The 23,112-nt window shown below is 39.5% G+C and overlaps 2 protein-coding genes across 2 annotated transcripts in view; both read right to left on the bottom strand.

Moving 5' to 3' along the window:
- The window catches only part of dachd (dachshund d), a 152,321-nt gene that overhangs the window by 40,045 nt on the left and 89,164 nt on the right, over positions 1-23,112 (bottom strand). The window contains exon 3 of the mRNA XM_087803680.1: positions 17,213-17,365. Coding sequence (XP_087659806.1) covers positions 17,213-17,365 — 153 coding nt within the window. The remainder of the gene's footprint in view (positions 1-17,212; positions 17,366-23,112) is intronic.
- Positions 1-23,112, bottom strand: part of tbc1d4 (TBC1 domain family, member 4) — a 343,760-nt gene that overhangs the window by 8,736 nt on the left and 311,912 nt on the right. The gene's annotated exons all lie outside the window — the stretch shown is intronic.

Raw genomic sequence — 23,112 nt, forward strand, 5'->3', positions numbered from 1 at the left:
AAAAAGTACAGTTAAAGAACTAATATTGAGTGAAAACATAATACTATTTTTTACCATAAAACAAAGTTGTTGTTTTTTTTAAATAGTATTAAATGCTTATAAAAGATGCACAATTAAACAAACTAAACTAACTATGTTGATTAGACTCCACAGTAAATAAATAAATATAGGGAAAAAAAACTAAAACATTTTGAACTTTTCTTACAATCACACAAGTTGCAGTTAAAATTAGTTTTATTATCTGATTATTCTCATGGATTAATGATTTTATGCAATTCTCTATTTAAATTTTTGATTATTTTGGTTAGTTAATTTTTTTGGCAGGTGCTCGTCAAGTTTATTAAAAATGTATATTTACACCAAAACGCAAGCTTTTGTAAAAATGATCAGGAAAATAAATGACTTTCTTTCTGCACAAAACCATCTATTTAATCAGGTAATAACCCGAAACGTACTTGTCAGTTATTGTTCGACTCTCGTTTCAGAACCTGACAAGAGCTAAATTCCCACAAGCCCCAGCTTCTCTCCAGACGTTTATGAACAATGCATTCAGAGTAATTTACCTGAAGTGAGCCTGGGGGACCGGCAAAGGTGAACTCCTATTTACCATCATTAAAACTACAAATCACTTAATACCAATACAAACAGCTCAGCTATTATATTGCTGAGCGCTCCAGAGTTCACGCCTGGATGAGCAAAGATCTGAATCGCGGAGGATGAATTGAATGAATTAAAAAACAGCCTTTGGTAACAACCTGATTAAAAGGCTGTTAGAATAACTTTGCGTCGGCTTAGTGGAAAGGAAATGATTTTAAAATGATTAAAAAATGAGAAGTGATTTATATAAGTGACACGAATGCAACCTGCGGTTACTTCGTGTCGCAGTTAATCTTCATCGAAACAGAGGTTGTTGTTTTTTTTTTGTGTCGAGGAAAACGGCATCCTGGTAGCTTTCACCCCTTAACTCTGTTGTGGACAGATTTCCCCTGACAAAAATTAAACTAGATCCTGCTTGGCACTTTATTATCTCCTCAGCTGAATGATTTATTGTTTGTAGAGGGAAAGAATCAAAGAGAGGGGGGAAGATTACATTTCCGGCCAAGGCTCAAGCCTGATCTCGTTTTTTTTTTTTTTTCCTTCCCCTTACTCCGTCTGACCAGGAAAAAAAAAGCTCCAACAATAATGTCAGCTGTAATTGATCGGAGGTCGCCGACCGAGGCCTGCAGTAAAAGCGCACTATTTAAGCGACAATCTGCCCCGCGCTCTTCAGACGCTGGCTAATGAAGTTGTCTGTCTGGGGCTATTTACCTTCTCTTAAATGGAAAAAGGAGGAGAGATGTACTGTAAGAGACAAGGGCTGGATCTGTGAAATAGGACCTGCCGCAGGAATGTATAATTGGTTGGTTGCGGGGCAAAGCCGGAGATCCGGGGCGCTAATTAAATGACTTGTTTAAAGCCTATCTGTCTTTGTTTGGGAGGCTCGGAAACAATGGATGTGAACGCTGTTGTCAAACAAACATTCCCGGTTTATCCTGATTTGAATTGAAAAAGACAAAGGGGGCTGATTTGCTCGTTCGCTAAGCCCCCCTTTTCTTTTTTTTTGGTTTTCCAAACATTTCTTCTGATCTGTCAAACCGAAAAGGGCCGTTTCCAGTCAGGCGGGTAAATAGACGGAGCGCAGACGTCCGCCGCTAGAACAATCTCCTCGGCCCCCTTTAATTGCGCTTGTAAAAATGCCCCCATGTCGTGTATGTAGTCCTGCAACAAAAGGTGAGACGCCGGTGCACGCACATGCCTTTGTTGTGGTGGTATCAAGGACCCCTGCACACCACCACCACCCCAGGAAAAAAAAAAAGGAAATGAACGGCTCGTGAAAAAGTGTCTGTCACGCGGCGAGACGTTCCGTCGCGCTAATCAGCGATTCATCTTTACTATAACTGTTAATCTCCGGCACAATCTGAGGGAGCTGCCACGCGAGATGGAGGAAGCCTTATAGCCATTAGATCAAACATGAGCCGCGGCCTCTATAAATACGCTGTCTGGAGCCGTTTGCGCCCACTTTTTTTTTTTTTACACGAGCTTACGAACGCACACAAACAAGGAGAAAAAACACACAGATGGCAGGTTCAGTCAAGCCTGGTGAGTTCTGTTTCTCATTAAAACAAGGGGAGAGAGAGGAAGGTACCCGGGCTTTGATGTAGCTACCCACGGACCCCCTTTCAATGTCACCGAATGAACTTTTCCCAAAACCGTTTGTTTTGGTCGACGCCGGTAATAAAGCGAAAACATCTTGCTTTTGTTAAATTTGCACTTACAAACATTCACATAAACAATCAATGAGAGGTGCGCTGTATGGATGGGGATTATTAAGACATCAAAGGGCGAAAAAACGGGGGTCTTGCATTCTTGGGGTATATGACCATTCTTTGAAATGAGTTCTTAAAATACGTCCTTGAGATAAATTGATGTGGTTGAACTACAGGGTCGAGAGCCATCCAAGGAAACATCGGATTTTGATGAGCTGGCTTTGATGTTAAGGTGTTTTTACCGTCACTTTCTTACGGGTTATTGTCGGGTCTCGGCATCTCGAGAGACTTCCTGTTGTAATCCGAGTCATCGCTGCAGACGCCAGGACGTAAATCTTCAGAATTAGCCGTACAGCCTTCCTTCATCTTGTGTTGTTTTGATTAAGCTAGCACTATTTGTTTATAATTCGCGTGTTTGAGTTATCCTTCATCTGTTGGCCAAACATGTCAGGCCCACTCCAATTTAGAATCATTCATCCCATGTTTTTTCAAAATCAAAGTGTTATGGAAAAGCCATTTGCGGTCTATGATGACCCCTAGAAATGTGTTCACACCTGCGCCCCAAGTAGATACTCATTCCCCCCTGCAAGAAAACAACCTTGGGCTGCATCTCAAGTGGTGCATGTAAGGTCAACATATTGGATTGGCAGATTTGTAAACCCTTTCTTTCATTTGACAAAAATAATAATCACAATCGTCGTTGGATGCAACTTGTCGATGAATCCTCTGCATCGTCACTAAAAACGTGTCGCAACTATCACTCCCATATTGTACTGCAACAATGAATCTTAAGGTAGACTAGATTAAAGTTAAGGTTAGTGTGTTGGGTTGAAGAGGCCTCATGAAACAGCTCTGCAACACTGTATCATGATACATTGTCTCAACTTTGAAAGGCCACTAGATGGCACTCTCTGCTACTAATCCAATGAAACCTCGCATCATTTTCACAGATGTCATGATACAGTGTCTTCACTAAACAGCTGTTTCATGAGGCCTCACCGACCCATTGCTACTAAATAAGTAGAAAACATTGGTCTAGACCAACATTTTCACAGGGGCCACATTATATACCGTGATGGTTGTGAGGGGCCTTCAGTAGTGATGAAGCTTCATGAAGCAGTGTCATTATTGTCAGAGTCCACTAGATGGCGGTCTCTGCACTACTTTGTTTTGAACAACTGTTCTAATGAAACATCACATCCTTTTTAAACTGATGGCGCCACCTACTGACCTCTAAAGAACATGACACTGTTTCATGAAGCTTCATCAACCCTTCACTAGTTTTCTGGCTAAAATAAAATTAAAAAAAATAATTAAAAAACACAAGTAAAAAAGGAAGACATCAAAAATAAACCAAATTACTAGTGATAGTCAGATGAAGCTTCATGAAGCAGTGTCAGTATTTTCAGAGACCACTAGATGGCGGTCTCTGCACTATTTTCATGTTTTGAACAAGTGTTATAATGAAACATCATTTTTAAACTGATGGCGCCACCTACTGACCTCCAAACAACATGACACTGCTTCATGAAGCTTCACCAGACCATCACTACTAACTACACACGTTGCCCAGCTTTGTTTTAGACTCAAAACACACACATGCAAACAATACAAACTGCAGACTCATGATGGTCGGATTCATTTCCAGCTCATTCCCGTCAACAAGCTAAATGTGTTCAGCATGGCGGGGATAAAAAGATGCGCCTTTCGAATGATCGGTGCCGGACAAAAGACTTCTTCGTGCGAGGCGATGTCGGACGGAGCCACGATAAGGAAACATTTCTGGTTTGATGAGGTAACAATAATTGCTTCACACGCACCGGAGCGGAACATGTGGGAGAAATTATCAAGGAGGACCATCGGAGGTGTTTGTCCATTAAGTATGTCAAATCTAAAGAACTTCTTTTTTTTTTTTCTTTATAGGATAATTTAAAAATCTTCAGCCGTAATAGCGGCGCATTCTTTTGCGAAAATTGAAAGATCAATCACGGGCGGTGACAGGAAAAAAAACTTGCTATCTTTGAGGAGAAAATGCTAAACACGTTTGCCGCCGCCCCCCCCTAGACCACCCCCTCCTTTAGCTGTCTGTTTGTCTCTTTGCTGGAAATGTTAACGAACACGGCCATAATCAAGCCATATGCTTGCATGTGGCAAATCTCATTACAGTAAATGACCTTTACCAACCAATGCCAACATCTTTTGTGCTTGATGCAACGGGGCGGGTGGAGACAATGGCGGGCCCCCCGGCTTTTTTTCGGGGGACGATTCCGGTTCCTCGCTTTACGTTTGTGACACATCAACCCTCGATAAACACTTGGATTGTCACGGCCAGATCTGAGGGGGAAAGCATCCGTGGACGGAGGCGTTTTTTTTTTTTGGAAGGGAGATATTCCTCGCAGCTGTTTCTACTGCGGCTGCAATATATTCAAGCCCAATCAATAAAGCTCCTGCAGGCAGTGACACCCAAGCAGACAGAGGAATCATTTTCATCTGATACTTAGCAAAGGCTCCCCCCTTTTAAAAAGATTGCTTTCAGTCAATGACAAGCAGTTGTCATTTGACTACGGTTCCTGAAATGAAATATATTGACGAGGATTATCAATCACGGGCGAGCGCCGCTGTCATATCACCGAGCTGGACGGGGTCTTTTTTTTTTCCATGTGGTCACCGGATCATTATAGATATTTAAAAAAACTAAAAAAAAACACACTTTTTCTACAACACAACTGGAGACTGTGTCGCACATTGAGGAGACGCTCCTATATTACGGTGACCTGATCTGGAGCGTTGCAAAGTGAATCAGAAGTGAGTGATTAGAGAATGTCATTGTGTCATTCTGTGTGATTGGAATATTACTGGTTAAGTACATAACCTATTTAAGAAGTCTCTGAGCTGAAAGAAATTGCTTTCCAAGTACCAGCAGGTGTGATTCATGTTGTCCTTGAGCTCTATTTTCTCCTCTTGATTTGGATAACACCATCAGGGAATTAAAATATGCTGGGTTTTGTTTTATAATGACATTATGTGACATCTCTTTGACGTTGTACTAATTATTGAATTTTACAGCCACAATCTCCAAAATTGATTCGACAGAAGAAATATCTCTTCAGATTCAGAATCAATTTTTGTTTTTTTTAAATGTCAAACTCAAGGTTTTTGGACCGTTTTTTTTTTATGATTAAGACAAGACTTTAGTTAATGCTTTAAATGGCTTTTTTAACTTTTCATGTTTCAACAAAATATATATTTATGTTTATTCTAATGTGGCTTCAGCTTCAGGAAGAACCTGAAGAACATTTTTTCAAAATCATTGTTTATGTCTTAAATTGTGTTTATGCAAAACAGACTACATATTTTTTGTGAAAAAACCCCATTAATTTGTATGGTTTTCTCTTATGCAAAACCCACCAGATTACACTACTTGCTGTTTGGGGACAATATGGCTAATTTCTGTGAGACGATTGGAAAAAATAACCTTTTATTTTCAGCATTTCATGTTTCTAATTTGAACATATCAGCAAATCAGGACTTTTTTAAACAAATACATGTTTCATGTATCTTTAATATTATATTAAAAGTTAAATTTAATAAAGAAAAACATTTAAAAATCTATTTAACAGAAGTGAGTTTCAGTTTCGATGTCGTTTTCTCAAGAGAATATGAGATTTTTTGAGAGTGACAGAGGTTATAGTTTCTCCATCCGTGGAATAAATCATTATTATTATTATTTTTATGGATTTGATAAAAATGTCCAATGGTCTGGTAATATTAGGGTAAGTCACCATAGTTCCATCTGTGTTTTAGAAAGAAATACAACAAAAAAACAATCCTAATTCACTTGTATGGCTTCTTACTGCTGCTCCTCAGATTAATAATATAAAATCACTAAAATAAATCAGCTCTGATGTCATTCTTCTGACAAAAATTTTGTAATTCTTCATTTGACTATTGTATTAAAACTTTACCACTCAAGCAACTTGTGATTGATTCCCGCTCCATGAGACAACACCTGCTGTATCTTCATATTATTCTGTTTACTTGAATGTATGTTATGTTTTTCTAAAGTCAAATGAGCTCCTTGGCAGAGGTATGCACCATGAAAGTGCTTTTGCTCTTTGTCTCTGCTGTTCTCCTCAGTAAACAAGCTTTATTTAGCTTCCAGTCTATGTTTTTTTTCCAGCGCACCTCTTCATTTTCCACAAGCATGTGCGTGATTCTTTGATTTCGTCAAGGGTAGTTAAATTACCAGCAAGAACAGACGCCTCGAGATCCTCGTCAAATATCTCCATCAGACAGAACGCTCCGTGATTCTCCTCATTACGGCGATGTTTTAACAATATAATCACAGCGAGTTGTTGTCATCACTGTGTCGTCATTACACTGTAGTATTATTACCGCACGCTAATGCGTCCCTCTTAAAAAAACACCATCGCGGGCCGAGACGAGACACATCCAGCCGCTAATGTTTTTCTACCATCTTAGCCTGCATCTGCGACTTGGAAGAGAGGAAAAAAAACGCGGCGAGCATATTTCACATTAGCAACGACCTGCGAAAAGCTGATCATCGCTGAAAGGTTGGATGTCATTTATTACATATATCACATTTACACCAAGTGACATTGTCTTTTCAGATTGCGTTGATCTCTTCACTTTCAAAGGTCAACCCCTCTCCTGGCTAAATTCGACGTGACAGAGAATAGTGAGGAGGGGACAGCCCAACGCATGCATCACCGCCGCATCAAGGCGCTCCAAATTAATCTATCCAATTAATGAAGAACGAGGCCTAATGCTGATGAAGGGTGACAAGTCGACTGGTCAGTTGTTTTTTTATAGCTCCGTCGCTGCTTTGCTGCACTAACCGCAAGAGACAATCAAACAAATATTTCTCTGACACAATGTTTGTCCTGGCGTGTCGTTCCCTTTTCTCTCCGGGAAAGGAAACTGGGCTGCCACTCAAATACGATAAAACTGGATCATTGTGGAAATAATATTACCTTACACCCCTGTCTCTTGTTATTGCAATTTATTTGTGCAGTTTGTGTGTCGTACAATTTCCCCCCCCTCATCATGCATATTCAAGAGACGCAACCGGAATTAGAACGAGGACATTTGACTTCATTAAAAAAAAAAAATGATTATCAGGTTTATCTTTTGAAACGTCTATTAAAAATGTGTGTGGCGTTCCTCACTTATCTGTCACCTGGGCTCCCGGGAGCCCCGGCAGACTAATAGAGAGACGGGGCGAGGGCCGGAGCCCCAAGAGAGAGCCGGAGACTGAGGGGGAACCATCAAGCTCTTTCGACTGTCGGGTCTTCCAAACGTCACTCTCAGCGTCTTAAAAAAAAAAACACTTGGATGTTGGCGGACGCCGGGGCTAGGATCACGTAAATCAGGCGGGACAATAATGCCGTGGAAGTGCTGTTATGATATGTCCGTAAAATGAATTCCTTTCAGCCCATGGCTACCGGTCTCTTTTCGAGAGGCTTCGCGCTGACAAAAGCTCCCACAAGAGAGCTAGAGAGGAAGATGGATGAAGTTGCCCCCAGACACTCATATCAGGTCAGTATGTGCTTTATCCCCTAATGGTTAGGGTTAGCATTGAGTAGGGAGTGATACTAGATCAGAGCCCAGGGGCCATTGTTCTGTCTGAACGAGCAGGAAGTTGTCCCCGTCTTCCATCATGGCCCACATTTAGCCTCGCTGGGCCACCTGCAGAAAAAAAAAAGGGGTTGCCACCATTCATGGCTGATAGATTGTCGAGCAGGCCCTCAATTAGGTAAACTAAGCAGCTGCTCAAGAGTAAACACAGGAAGAGGACGCTTCAGTTTTCAAGACCTGTTTTACCTTGAAAGTTACATTTGCAGCCCATGGGTCAGTTAAGGGCTGTGAGTTGATATTTGAAGGTCTTTTATTTTATTTATTAGTTTGTTTTATGAGTCCTAGACTGAGAAATAGATTCAATCTTTGAACAATATCAGTTTAAAACCCTGATTATATAGTTCAGATGGAATAAGACTAGAGAAAACTACACAATGGCCAAATTTCACGGAGAAACCATCCATTGAAACATTGATGAAAGATAATATACATACAATTTTGTATCAAAGACAAAAAACCCCCCCCCAAAAAAAACCTTTAGACAAGTTGAGAAAATTGGTTTAGTATTGTGTAGTGCTGCTTTAGGTTTAGGTTAAGGTATAACCTTCGGGAAATTGTTTTTTTCCAATTAGCCACCGCAATACAGCAATTTTTCATAAAAAAAAAAAAACTTTTTATACACAAGCTTGGTGCCTAAATAAATAAATCAAATTTAAAAAATAAGAAAAATAAATAAACACAGCATAAATAAATGTTTAACCAAATCAAAAGTTAAACTAAATAAGAGACAATAGAATAAGACTGATTACTAGTGTATGAAACAAGAAAATTAAACTTTTATTTTGAAAAATGACCTTCTTAGACGTATCATGCCACCCTAGAAAAACTACCTATTCAAGAATTTTTGGTCCGATTCTACTAGCATCAGCGACACGGAAGAAGTCTCTCCACAAAAAGCAGCGTGGTGCATTCGAGGCGCCTCGTAAATACGGGCCGCACCGCGAACCTGCACCAGGTTTCAACACGGGACGCTTCATTTACAGGTGGAAGACGGGGGGTCGGTCCCGTAGATCAAGGGACGGGTGGCCAACCCTAACCAGCTAGGAAGGTCGGGAGCACGTCGCTAGCTTGTTGGATGTGTCCTTCCACCCGGAGCCCTTTATTATTAGAAAGGACACAAACAGACTAATTAAATCGCAGCAGTGGAGCCGGGCTGACAGCTGGCACAGAGAGTGTGACCAAACAGATCGCTATCAAAGCGGAGCGCCGTCTTATACACTCCATATTCTAGGAGAGCATGAGTGGCTTCTAATGCCGACAATTACGCTGTTTTTCCCCTTTTCCGCGAGGCGCTCTATTACCGACTCTTTAGAATGTCTTTAATCTTAATGTCTTGTTTATCAGTCGAACGCAAAGCGCAGCAATGCCGGGATATGATCCCAAAATGCTACAAATGCTATCCAGCAGAGCGGCGAACACTCCGGTAATTAGCGAAGGGTCTCCGGGCCGACGCCGCTCGCCTCGGCAGCCCGGCCAAGCACGGACCCCATATAGAGAGGCGCCTAGTTATGCATTGATCTCGGAAAATTAAGGCTAACTGCCCCAGATTGCGGTGTCTTGATGTACCTTCTGGAGAAGTCGTGCATGCAGTTTGTTTTTTTGTTTTTTTTTTCCTCGGAACTCGCTGTTCCCCGTAAAAAAAAAAAAACCCTGAGGTTTGATAATTAGCGATCGTTGCTATCCACGCTAACCCCTCTGATGATGAGGAATCATGGTTTTAACAAGTCAATGATGGGCGGCTGAAACGCGAGGCGTCCGATCAATGAGGCCCCCGATGTTTGCAAACAAGGACTTGAATTATAATGCCGATAATTGATCGCTTCCATATTTTTTTCCTCCCCCCCTCCCTCCCTCCCGCGTGTGATGTCATTGTTTATCGATCGCCTCCTGCCAAGTGAAGGATGACGGGAAGTTCCAGAGTTTGTATTTATGATGACCGCCCCCTTCTTCCCCTTCGCTCAATCAACTCTCTCTAGTCCCCTTCTATTTAAAATTTGCAAGCTGTAGCAGCAGCTTAACCAAAAAGGATTAAGTCCCATACCCAACTGAGAACACAGATAATGCTCAGTAATTGGTAAAAAATGAAGATGAATGGGACAGCTAGATAAGGACCAATTAGCTGCTGGGAGTGTACAGCTGTGGTCTCCTCGCAGAACGCTCTCAGGGGCCAGAGCCCCCTTTTCCCCTACTCACACACTCACACACACACACACACACACTCGCAAAAAAACATGCAAGCAGGAGGGCGGGGCCGGTGGAAATTAGCCCGATGACCCTGGGTAGAGTAGAATGATGCTTTCTCATCATCTTGCACAGAACCTCTTCCCTCCGTCAGGCAACACTCCAGGTACCTGTCACCACCCGTCCGGTTCAGCCAAGCATACCGAGCTCTCCTCTCTCTCTCCCCTCCCTGTTGGGCTCAGACAGCCTGGACTGGATCCACACATGCAAAACAATGTACTTCCAGGTTTTTCGGAGCAGCTGTTTACCACATAAATACCTTGAGTTCCTGCGGATAAAGTGACCGTATAAAAAGTCTTGGTTACGGTGCGAGCCGCGACCAGAAAATGGGATCAGTAATGGAATCTTGTTCATCACCACCTCAGTCAAGACCCTACCTAACTGCATTCTGGAATTTTGTACTGTGGTAGGAACACATTACAAATAGTGCTAAAGACAGGAAGCAAGAATAGAAGAGTTTTTCAGGAAATATAACCAATCCAATAAAAAATTCCATAAATTCCATTTTCATGATGCATTTTTTCTTAAAAGAGAACAGGTTTTTAGGTAAATAGTGAAACATAAATACTATTAATGGGCTGACGAGGCCTCGTGATACAACTGTTTCATGATACAGTGCCTTTTTATAAAAGGGCCACTAGATGGCACTCTCTACTTTATAATCTTTGGCTCTGATCTATTGATTCAATGAACCCTAGAATAATTTTCACTAAGAGTGCCATCTAGTGGCCTTTTAAACTGTATCATGATACAGCATCAGCTGCTTCATGAGGCCTCATCAAACCATCACTTATAAACACCTTTAGATAGAATAGATGCGTCTATTGTCATAACTGTATTGCGCTGTTTAAGGTGGATGGCTTGTTGTGGCCGAAAGATAAAGGTCAATTACCAAATAACATTAATTCACCCCAAAATTATGGGAATAAACATCTACCAAGGGTAAATATTGTGGGATAAATTGAGCGGTTTTCAGTTATTTTGTGCCGATATTGAACCTACGACCTTTCAATAAAGTGTAATTTTAAGTGTCCTTCTATATATATTTGGTGAGTGGCATATTGTAGGTTCTTATTTTATTCATTTCTAATGCATATTACTAGCAGTATATCGTGCTTTTAAAAAACATATTTACCGTACATTTCTTTTGTAGCATGTGCTCTAGAATATGTTCAGGATCACTTGTACAATAATACAACAATAATATTAAATTTGTGGTACTTAATATTAAAATATTAAATAGTTTTCTACCCCTTATTCTTGAGTCTAAACTTGCTGCTTAGGGTGAGAGGCAGGGGACACCCTGGACAGGTCACCAGCCTTTCAAAGGAAACACACACACACAAAAAAAACTCATACGTACAATTAAGGACCATTTAAAATAATCCATTCACCTCTGTATGTTTTTGGACTGTGGGAGGAAACGAGGGTATCCCAGGTGGTATTACTAGGGATGAATTGATGAAGCCTCGTGACGCAGTTGTGTAATGAAGACACTGTATCACGATACACTGCTTGAGTGTGAAAGGCCTCTAAAAGGAACTCTACTTTTAGTAAATATACCGGGTTTCATTGAATTAGTAGATCAGTGACAAGGATTATAAAGCAGAGAGTGACATCTAGTGGCCCTTTCAAAATCAAGACACTGCATCATGATACAGCTGTTTCTGTATCACGATACACTGCTTGATTTTGAAAGGCTTCTATATAATACTCTACTTTCATAAATTATGTCATGTTTTATTGAAGTAGTAGATCAGATCCAAAGATGATAAAGCAGAGAGTGCCATCTTGTGGCCTTTTAAAACCAAGACACTGTATCATGATACAGCTGATGCTGTATCACAAAGCATCTTCAACCTATTCAAATTTTAACAAGATGCTCACATGGTAGCATATTAGAATTAAACTTGAACTTAAAACAAGTAACTTTACTTAATAAAAAATCTTTAGAATTTAACGTAACATTATATTTAAGTCATTTTGTTCCATTTTAAAGTGTACATTTCGACGTTGGTCCCGTAATAATAATGGCTAAAGGTGAGGCCCCGGAGCTGATATTTGTTTTTAATTTTCCAAACCTTATTTATTTGTGCTCGCCTAAAAGCAAACATACGTGCCTGATAATTAACGGCGTGTCCTGCATTGTCTTGGTATCATCTGGTAGTTGACAGTCGAATTCCCATATCTAATTACAAGCCGGATTCCAGCTCCATTAGAGGCAGATGAGTGGCAGGGCACCACCCGACGGTCGGACAAACACAGACCCAGGACACGTCGGCAGTTAAAAAAAAAAAAAGATCTTATTTTCTCCTCAGACTCCCATCCTGTTACTCAAATAAAGACTCATTCCGCCCTGAGAAGGAAAAAAAACAACAATTCCATCTCTGGAAATTGGCAGGTGTTTGTTAGTGGGCAGCTGACAATATTTTCTCTCCCAGTAATGAAGGTTGTGGTCGGGGTCAGTGCGCTGGGAGGGAGGGTGGGGTGGGCCGGGGCGGGGGGGGACGGCAGGCTGTTTATCCCCCTCAAGGACCAGCGCCACACGTGTTTTGCTTGGTCTGTGATCTGTAATTGTGGCATTTCCTGAGTGGCGCAGAAACAATCCACATTGTGCTTTGAGAGGACTCCCCTCTGCCCGGGCCAGAGAGGCCGGGAAAAAAAAAATCAAAGGACACAAAACAAACGTCTCATTTCTTTTAATTCTTTAACCCCCCCACCCCCAGCCCACCCACCCATCCTCGCTCACCACCTCCACTCTCTCTGGATGTTTCCTCATTCTGTTTTTCCTTCCTCATAATTAATAACATTGATGCAAACAGGAAGGTCTAATTGTGATGAATATTTAATGCGGGGAGAGAAACATTAGCCTGTTCAATTTACATGGACACAAAAGACAGTGGATGGCAATCCAACTCCACAAACAGGAACAGAACGTCCTTCACTCTGTTTCCCTGCTCCGAGCGCCTCACAATACCGAGCTTCAGACGAGACACTCAAGCCGAGGCACCTGTATTTTCCACCCCAAAAAAAAAAAAGGGGGGATTTATGTAGCAGCTCCTTCTGATGAAACACACCCCTGAGTGGGTCGTCTTGATCATTATCATATCAATTTGTGTCGGCAAAACAAATCGTGTGTGTCTTAGTTTAAGCTGAATGATTGTTGAATTCCCCGTACGTCGCTCTCGCAGCAGATGTGGATTCTTATATATACCGCGGAGGATCAAAGAGTGTCTGCTGACTGGACTGTGATGGAGTGAAATCAAAACAATAGTGTGTGTTTCTAAGCGGCAAAACATATGTCGGTATTTAAGCTTGTTATTAAACGCAGCAGGTACATTACAGATTTGTGTTAGCTGCTTAAATAAAATATAATTAGCCCTATTTTAGATGTTTTTAGAAACTTTGATCATTGTTCATCTTCCTGTCCTCTAGATATTTGTTTACATTTATATGAAACACAACATGTTTTTTTTAATTAAAATGTTACTTTTAGCACCTGAAGAAGAGCCAGTCGCGTGCAATTACATGTTTGAAGCGAGATACTGTTCTGAGTTGTGTTTATTTGACAAAAGGTTTATGAATACCTTTTTGAATTTTCTAAAAACCTATTTAAACTGTATACAAATGCTTTATAATAGGTTTAATTCAACAACAATAAACATAATTTCCATGAATGGTGTGTGGACTTCTAAATTGTTCTGACTTGTCTTGCCAATTATTTTATTATTTTTTTTAAACGTATTTTATTGCTGATTTTATTTACATTTTTTAAGAAAAAACATTTTTTTTGGAATCGTTTATCTTCATGACAAATAGTTTTATAAGGATTAACTAAACTTAATTAAAATTAACTACTTTATTTCCTTCTAATAAACCTTCCCTTAAAATAAACATTATATGACAACTCATGAAAATGTAATACGTTTAAAATACTTATTCTATTAAAATCACAGGAATGCATTAGAATAATTTATGAAATAATAAGTTGTCGGATAAGCATTTAAAACACAAGGCTGGAAAAAATAGTACCAGTGGAGGAAGTAAGAATTATAAAAAAAGAAGAAAAAAATAATCTTTGTCAAAACATTACAGAAAATGTAAATACAAAAAGGTATTTTACCCCAAATAAGGATTGCGAGTCCATAGGCTATCAAAGACGGATCATTTAAACGCGAGACACACTTCATTCGTCCTCATTACGAAGCGTCGCGAGGAGAAGAACACGAGCGAACGCGAGCCCTGGGCCAGACGAGGCAGACAGCCGCGCTGCTAGCGGTGCTTCATAGCCCTGCGGTGCAGAGCCGAGCCATATTTCTCCCGGCGTATTATCAGGATGACTCCTGCTGGCCACCCTGTCACTGCAGAGTGCTTGATATAAACAAGAGATTGCCGCGACACCCGGTAATCAATATTAGGATGGTTTCAGTACCAAACATCATTTGTCTCGGGCGGCCATTCCTTTGACCAAACGAAGCATTAATTCCAATCGTAAATCTGAGCTGATTTAAATCCGAGGTGAGTGAGAGAGGCCGTTGTCTGGCTTCGCCTAATGATTTATTTTCTACATTTCCACGAGCGAGAGATTTGTCCACACGCACTGACAGGTCACCTTCAAACGCCAGTGGCAGACTGTTCATCACCATGCAGACGAGCATCTCATCGCTGCGAGTAAATATTAAAGGAAAAAGAATCCAATTGATTGTGGATGGGGCCGAGAGGCGTCACCTCCATATATTTCACTCAGAGGTAATGCTTTGGCCTGCACACGCTCAGCTCCTCCTTTTTTCTTTTTTTACAGAATTATGATTCCGGCAGGAGTAAATGTGCGGCTGTCTGTGGGCTCAAGGTTACTATTTAAATTGTAAAAAGATAAAACAGTTTCTTATTAGCTCCATTGCCACAGCCTTGCTGTTCCTACTCACATTTATCTTTATTTCTGTGACCTCGTCCCTCTCTTTTTTTCTTTTTTTTTTTTTTACACACTCCATTCTCTGGGAGTGATGACCTCACGCTTTATGCATTTTGCATTGTTAAATTGCCTCCGAAACGTATCCTGTTTTTCATCCACGGTAAGTTCCGCGGAGTCAAGTATAACTGTTGAAATGTATTCAGCACCAGGAGTCGTTTAGTGCTGTAAGTGAATATAAAAAAAGAAAAAAAAGCTCCATTTAGCAGCCCGAGCTACGAGGGAATACATTTGGTTTATAATTTAGAACCCGCTCATGAGTCTGCGCTAACATACATTAACATTCTCTTTAATACACTAAGTGGTTTTGTGTGATACTGAGAAAAAATCCTTCTGCATTTCAGAGCTAATAATTAATAGAAATGGCACACAGTGAAAAACCAACACAGCGATTCAATTAGAGCTCTTGAAAAGCCGATAGCGTGAGGGAAATTGTGTTCGCACTTAACTATAAGATAGTCTTTTTTTTTCCTCTTCTTCTTTTTGACAACTAAAAACAGCCCTTCAATAAAAAAAGGTTTTTGCTGCATTAAAAAGATTCCAAAACTGCAGGTTGAATTGCTTTTCACACCACTAGTACTTTAATTGTCTATTAATGCTAGCATTTGTACAAAGAGCAACTTTTAAAGTAACTTACATCAAACCTAAACCCTACATCTAACATTAGTCCTAAACCTAAATCCAATCCTAACCCTACACCTAACCTTAACCCTACATGTAACCTTAACGCTACATCTAACACTAGTACTAACCCTACATCTAATCTTAACCCTACATCTAACACTAGTCCTTACCCTAAACCTACATCTACCCCTTAACCTACATCCAATCCTAAACCTACATCTAACCATAACCCTACATCTAACACTAGTCCTAACCCTACATCTAATCCTTACCCTACATCTAACCTTAACCCTAAATCTAACACTAGTCCTTAACCTACATCTAATCCTAACCCTACATCTAACCTTAACCCTACATTTAACACTAGTCCTAAACCTAAACCTACATCTAATCCTAGCCCTACATCTAACCTTAACCCTAAATCTAACACTAGTCCTAAACCTAAACCTAGATCTAATCCTAGCCCTACATCTAACCTAAATCTACATCTAACCTTAACCCTACATCTAATACTAGTCCTAACCCTACATCTAACCATAACCCTACATCTAACATTAGTCCTAAACCTACATCTAAACCTTACCCTACATCTAACCTTAACCCTAAATCTAACACTAGTCCTTAACCTACATCTAATCCTAACCCTACATCTAACCTTAACCCTACATTTAACACTAGTCCTAAACCTAAACCTACATCTAATCCTAGCCCTACATCTAACCTAAATCTACATCTAACCTTAACCCTACATCTAACACTAGGTCTAAACCTATCCCTACACCTAACCCTAACCCTACATCCCTAACACCCTACCCTAACACTTTTTCAGACATGAAAATAATTTCAAGTTGAGTTTTTATTGGTTATCTTCTTAATCTTTATCTAATTTTAAACTTTTGTCATGTATTTTACATCAGTGATCACCATCATTTACTGTCGATTCATACCTACAGAAACCTTTTTATTTTTCAACCTGTCCAACAATCAAACATTGGTCTCCATCAAGTGTATGTGGTTTTTTCATCTTTTTGTTCCTAAATTCCAGGTAGTATGGGCTTGCATGACAAAGAAAGGAAGTACAGTACTATGTTTATATCGAGCTCCAGTTACACCCTGGTAACTACACATGTAGATAAGATAAGATTTGGAAATTTGTAAGTAAAGTAAACGTAATAATGATTAATGTTGGTATATTTGAAAATTTCAGACGATATATTCAAATATAAACAACAAGATCAGCTTTTATCGTTAGATATTTTCATTAGGATTGCAAAGCCAATGCAGCCTCCGACCATAGGAGGGCGATAATGAAGCGAGCGGTCGTGAAAATATTTGTCGTCTAGCCCGTCGTCGACGGCAGCCCTCGAGAGTAATTGTGAATACGGTTGGTCAGGTACGTGAAGGGCTTCCTCACCAACGCTGGAGCTGAGGTCTCCATTATCCCCGTCGGCCACATGGTGGTTGGCGTTGCTGTGGTAGCCGCTCATCGCCTCCAGCTTGATCTTCTTGACCTTCATGGCCTCCGCTATGGCTGCGTTGGCAGCTGCTGCCGCCGCTGCTGTCAGACCTGGAGAAGAGCAGGCGGGGGGAAAGAAAAAAGAAAAAAGAAGAAGAGAGGAGCGTTTATAAATGTGTCAACATGTCTGCAGGGGCCGCGCCACCGCACCTGCAAACCCTTTTGGAAAGCAGCTTCAGCAAATGTTGAGATAATGTTGGATTATTGCGCTGCAGTGGGAGTAAATAACGGCGAAGAAAACTTTATTTACAAGGTGTCAGTCATGTTCATTTTTACACCATTAAAGTTCTTTTTACATTGTAGTCACTCAAGAGGTTGGAAATGTAATATTCAAATTATATATTTAAAAAGATACACCATTTATTCAGGTAGACTTAATTCAATTCAAATATATATTTTCATTACTGTTGAATTGTTAAAAGATTTTCTGACTTAGTTCTCTACCATAAAATATTGTCAAAGAAATACAAGATTACACTTATTTCTCTGATGAATAGATTTTGAACCAATTTTAAAATAAAATATTAATTCACAGTAGTTAGTGTTCACAAAGCATGATACTCTGGTCGTAAAAAGACAATAAAAACTGTTAAATTGTTATTTTTTAATCTAAAAAAAACAACAACTGTCCTTTACGTCAGAATAATAATTTTAAATATAAGAAAACAACAAAAAAAATGCAGCAAAACACATATATTAATTGAAATTATTTATATTGTACATGAAAAGTTTGGAAAAAAATCATTTAAATAGTAAAAATATATATCTAATTAATTTAGTAGAATAAATCCAGATTAAAATTATTTTCTTTTTTTTAATTATTCTGTACATAATTAATTTAATTGACATTATTAAGTGTACTATTTAGTATACCCTGCCCCTTTTAATGTACTAATATTTACCAATTTATTTTACACTGTCAGGCTTTATTTCATTTTATACTTTCACGTTTGTTGTCCATTAAATCGTTTAATAATTACATTTTTCCCCAAAACACGGTTTTGAAAAAAGAAAAAGCTGTTCAATTATAATTTATTAATCTTTTTTTTGTGTTTGTGGATCTTTAAAGAAAACATAAAACTATTATTTATATGAGAAAAGTACTTATACATCAAATTTAATTAACAACAATTGCAGAAAAACCAACTTTCTATAAATTAACCCACTTAAAAATCGGAAACCCATCCCGCCACAGGAGGCGCGTCGAGCAGAACAAATGACTATCGATATCACAACTTTACTCGACGTTTCTTTCGCTGCTTTCTCAGAATTTACTCCCCGGGTACGAGCGCTTCGACGTCCCTCGTCCACTTTGATCAGAGCCGACTTGATATGATGGATGGAGCGAGTCTCCGATTATACATATGCTGAGCACACTGCTCGAGATCATAAAGCATTGGATTGTCATTGTGGTAGTTCTGGAGTATTGAACGTGACTTAAATCTTTATTCATGAGGGCCTCGCTCTCCAGCATCGAGGTGGGGAACGACGGATCCAGCTCTCCTTTTTTTTTCTTTTTTTTTTCGGGGGGCTCTGGGGAGAGTTCCTTCCTTCCACGCTCCCCGCAACAAACATCAGAGATGCAACGGCGGAGAAGAAGATATGTAGCTATTAGTAAAATCCCTCGCATCCCTCAATACAGTATATCACCTGCCGGGCGTGTTGCCGAGGCTGCTCTCGCTTGATATGCAGGTTTTGACGCAGAACAAGCCGACGTCAGTGTTTATCATCACCGGGCTGTCACATCCTAGTGATGTGGGCTCGGGAGCGGCTATTAGCGTTGGAGAGAGGAGACACGGCGGACAAGGTAGGAATCGAACATGTGGTTTTAATAGATGCATACACAGGGAGAACGGGCGAGAGAGGACCAGGCACCAGCCGGGCCACCCTTCTACTACACCCCTACCCCCCCGCCGGCTGATAGGCAGATGGTGAGAGTCACTCTGAGCCACTGACATGGAGGTGCATATAATTTAGAGCCTTGTTTGCATCTTAAAATACATCAGTACCATATTGACGTACTGTATACATCATGTCAGCGCCGGCCCTCTCGTTTGCAACGGACCCTGGTACCTGTTCCATATGCATGGGCAGGATCCGGGTGGAGGGGGGACGGGAGGGGGGGGGACAACCTCCTAAGAAGGTGATACTTCTCCACATAATGAATGTGGCCTCTGCCCAGTCTGAAGGTCAGCCTTCATTTGCGTATAATGGGCAAGAGTCAACTGTTTTCCAAATGAGACGTATGCAGAACAGGCCGCCCGAGTAAATATTGAAATCACCTCGGGGGCTGTTTGTGTGATAAATACACACCGCAAATCAGGTGTCGCTCAAAGGAAGAGCCGACGCCGGGGATGCTGGCGTGTTTTTTAGTGGCCCTTAAAGGGCCAGCGCGTTTTGTTTTCTTCACTGAAGTTGAACACAACTTTTATAAGAAGCCATGAAACGTTACCATGACATGGTCGGATTGTAAAAGATCTAAATAAGTCTTTTTTTAGACGCACTTTATTCTATTGGTTGAAACGCCAAAGTATTTATTTCAGTAGTAACAAGTGCAAGGGTCGGAATATTAGTGCAGCCTCCACACCTCTCACGCTTTCCTAAGCATGTAAAATGTGTCACAAAAAGTGAGAAACCTTTTTTCACAGCTTTTTTTTAACACATTACATAGTTTGTCACATGACCAGTTAGTTATTAATACTTCCCAATAGCAGAAGAGTCATAGAGTTCCGTTACTGTCATACTAATGCTGAGGAAATATTAGCATCGTGCAGCTTTAAAAAGTAGTTTAAAAATGACAAACTGAAATAGAAAATAATTTGCAACTGAACTGTTTAATCATATTGGATCAGACATGTAACTTTCTTTAGCATCAAGCTAACATCTCAGAAACAGGTTGTGAAACTTGATCACATAACTCTCTACCGTATAATGTGATTTTATTAGGAAGCGACCTTGAGTCTTGAGAAAGGCGCTAAATAAATAAATAAAATGTATTATTATTATTATTATTATTATTATTATACGTTGACACATTTTTTTTTAGCACTCTTGGTCACGTGTCAAACAAGTTTATATTCACCAAACTGTACCCCACAATAGATTCCTTCACTAATCTTCAATATTTTACTGGTATTTTAAGTCTCTGTAGAATATTTGACGTCCATGATCTCTAATTCTTATCTTACCTTAATCACTGGCTTCTTTATAAGTCAATATATCAACACAACACAAAGAATGTGTTGATTTAAGTGTGTCTTAAATAGATGTTGGACTCTATTGTACTCATCAGTATGTGTCTGTTTCTACAAAAGTCTCTTTTCATTTAAATATTTACATTAGAAAATAAGCTTAAGCCCCACCCACTGAAGACACTTCATTTTTCTGGAGATGTAATCTTGTTTACTATAACCACACCAACTCTGCTGTGATTTGTCAAGCAGCATTATCAATCCCAGAAGGGACTCGTTGTATAAACAAAGTGGGGAATGATTACAGCTGTCTGAAGGAGGAGTGAAGATCATTATTTTGTCACTCCGCTCTCGTAACCTCTCATTTGCTGAGATTTCAGACGGGGGAGAACTTTATAAAAATTAGTCCAAAACATGGTCATGATGAGGAACTAACTGCATCTTGGAGAGGAAGACTTCAACTTTTGAAACATGAGAGTGAGTCAGGAGAGTTGGAGATTCATATTAGTTGCCCTTTAAACTTTGATTTTGTGAAAAAACCATCCAGTTGACCACAGAAAATTCGTATGCAGGCCTGATTTGGCCATGGAACCATGAGTTTGACAGATGTGACCTAGAAGCTTTATGACGGTAATATGCTTCCAGCTATTTTAATCACTTGTTTTATTAGTTGCAAAAAGGAAAGCTAATTTTGTTGCAAAAACACATCATAACCGATGACGATTTTATCTCCAAAAATTAATTAAATTTCCATCTGTAATTCCCTCATCAGGGTGATGCCTTTATTTCTTTTTTTTTACAAGGCATGATCCTAATCATAACCCAAAAGCTCACTTGTAAAGTCTGACATCAATTGTTTATCATCCTAATTTAACAATCTTTTTTTTTAAATCCATGTATTTATATGTATCTAATAAACCTCTGTTTTTCTTACAGGATACACTTTAGTAATGTAGAATTTTACTTTAATTTTTGTGAGTTCATAAGGGTCGCACAGGTCCAGATGTGGCCCCTGGGCCAGACTTCTCAGCAAAAAGGTCTCTGAATGTTTTTCATGATTTATCAAAAGGAATTTTAAGCCAATGATTAAAAGAGTTCCTTATTTTTGGATGTGTTCAGAGAGCAGCTGGATCAAATTTTAAAAGAAATTATATATATATAAACGAGTCACATCAATTTAAAACTGCTGGTTCAATCTGCTTTTATATCCAAGTTCTGGTTCTGGTTCTCATCTCAGCTGATCGATCACCATCAAAGCGCACCTGGATACAGTCTCAGGTAATAAGGTTGACGGGAGAGCGACGCCACTCGGCGACAAGTCGATTAAGCCACTAGAAGTCAAACCGTCAACCGATCCTTCGCCGTGCTAATCTGCATTCATTACCATGCAAACAAAACAATCTCGCCTCAAATATTCCTCCAAAGTCACCTTTGGATTCCTGTACAAACAGGAAAAAAAAACGAAGCATGTGGAGACTCGGCGGAGGAAGAGAAAAAGGGGAGAAACAGGACTGATGGAGGAGAGCACTGTCACACGGGGAGCACAAAACAGCAAATAACAGAGACAAGGTCTGATGGTAGCCCTTGGAGCAGCTGTCATATTAAATAATAATGAAGGATCTATTAATATGCAAAGAACGCAGCAGCCGACTGGCTTAACGCTGTCATGCCTCTGCATATTGTCAGGATCTTCATCATTAATTAACATGCTAGCTGCCCCATACCTGCGCCAATGTCAGAACATTCTTACAACAAACAGCCCGATGCCTGTAGCCCTGTGCAGCTAACTGGTATAATTGAATTAAAATCACATTAGGAATGAGTGAATGAATTCATTTTAAGGCTTTCCGAACCTAAATGGCAGAGGGCGACAACCTGTGTGAGTGCGTGACGAGAGAACACGCATTTATTTAACATCTATTAAATGAGTAGAAACAGTACGTACAAGAAAAAAAAATTACGTGTGTTTTTGAGTTTCATTTTATCAAAAAAGAAAAATGTTTTGATCGTATTTTAAATATACATAATCATATCTTTCTCAGTTTCTCAGTTCCTGTTCTTATATTTCACTATTTATTTTCAATATTTAACATATTAAAGTGTATTTCTTGTTTATTTCTCGACTCATATATCCTTTCACTTTATTTAAACTCCTTTAAAATATATACATGTATTTTATTTTCTTCATCCATTATTTAGCATTATCATCTTAACCAATATAATCTCAATATTGTAATAATAATTATATTAATGTAACGGCTGCATTATTTCATAGTTGACATAATTTACTTTATTTATTAAATTATTATTATATTATTTATACCTGATCAAACTCTGTTAAATAAATACATCATTTAAGTAAAATGTTCAAGAGATTTGTCCTTCTCGTATTACCTGAACAAATCCAGGTCTTGAGGTCACATTCATTTAAAAGTTAAAAATAAAAACTCTAACAATATATTGAATAAAAAAAAGGCTCCAATATTGCACCATTTGACTCGCTCAAGCAAGACATGAAAAGTTAATGGGCTTAGTTTCTAATTCACTGTTGACATTTCTGAGCTTTATTTTAAATGGCATGTCCAAGGTCAGGCTTGGAGGACATTT

Source organism: Callionymus lyra, chromosome 12, assembly GCF_982586985.1.
Source record: "Callionymus lyra chromosome 12, fCalLyr1.hap1.1, whole genome shotgun sequence".
NCBI lineage: Eukaryota > Metazoa > Chordata > Actinopteri > Syngnathiformes > Callionymidae > Callionymus > Callionymus lyra.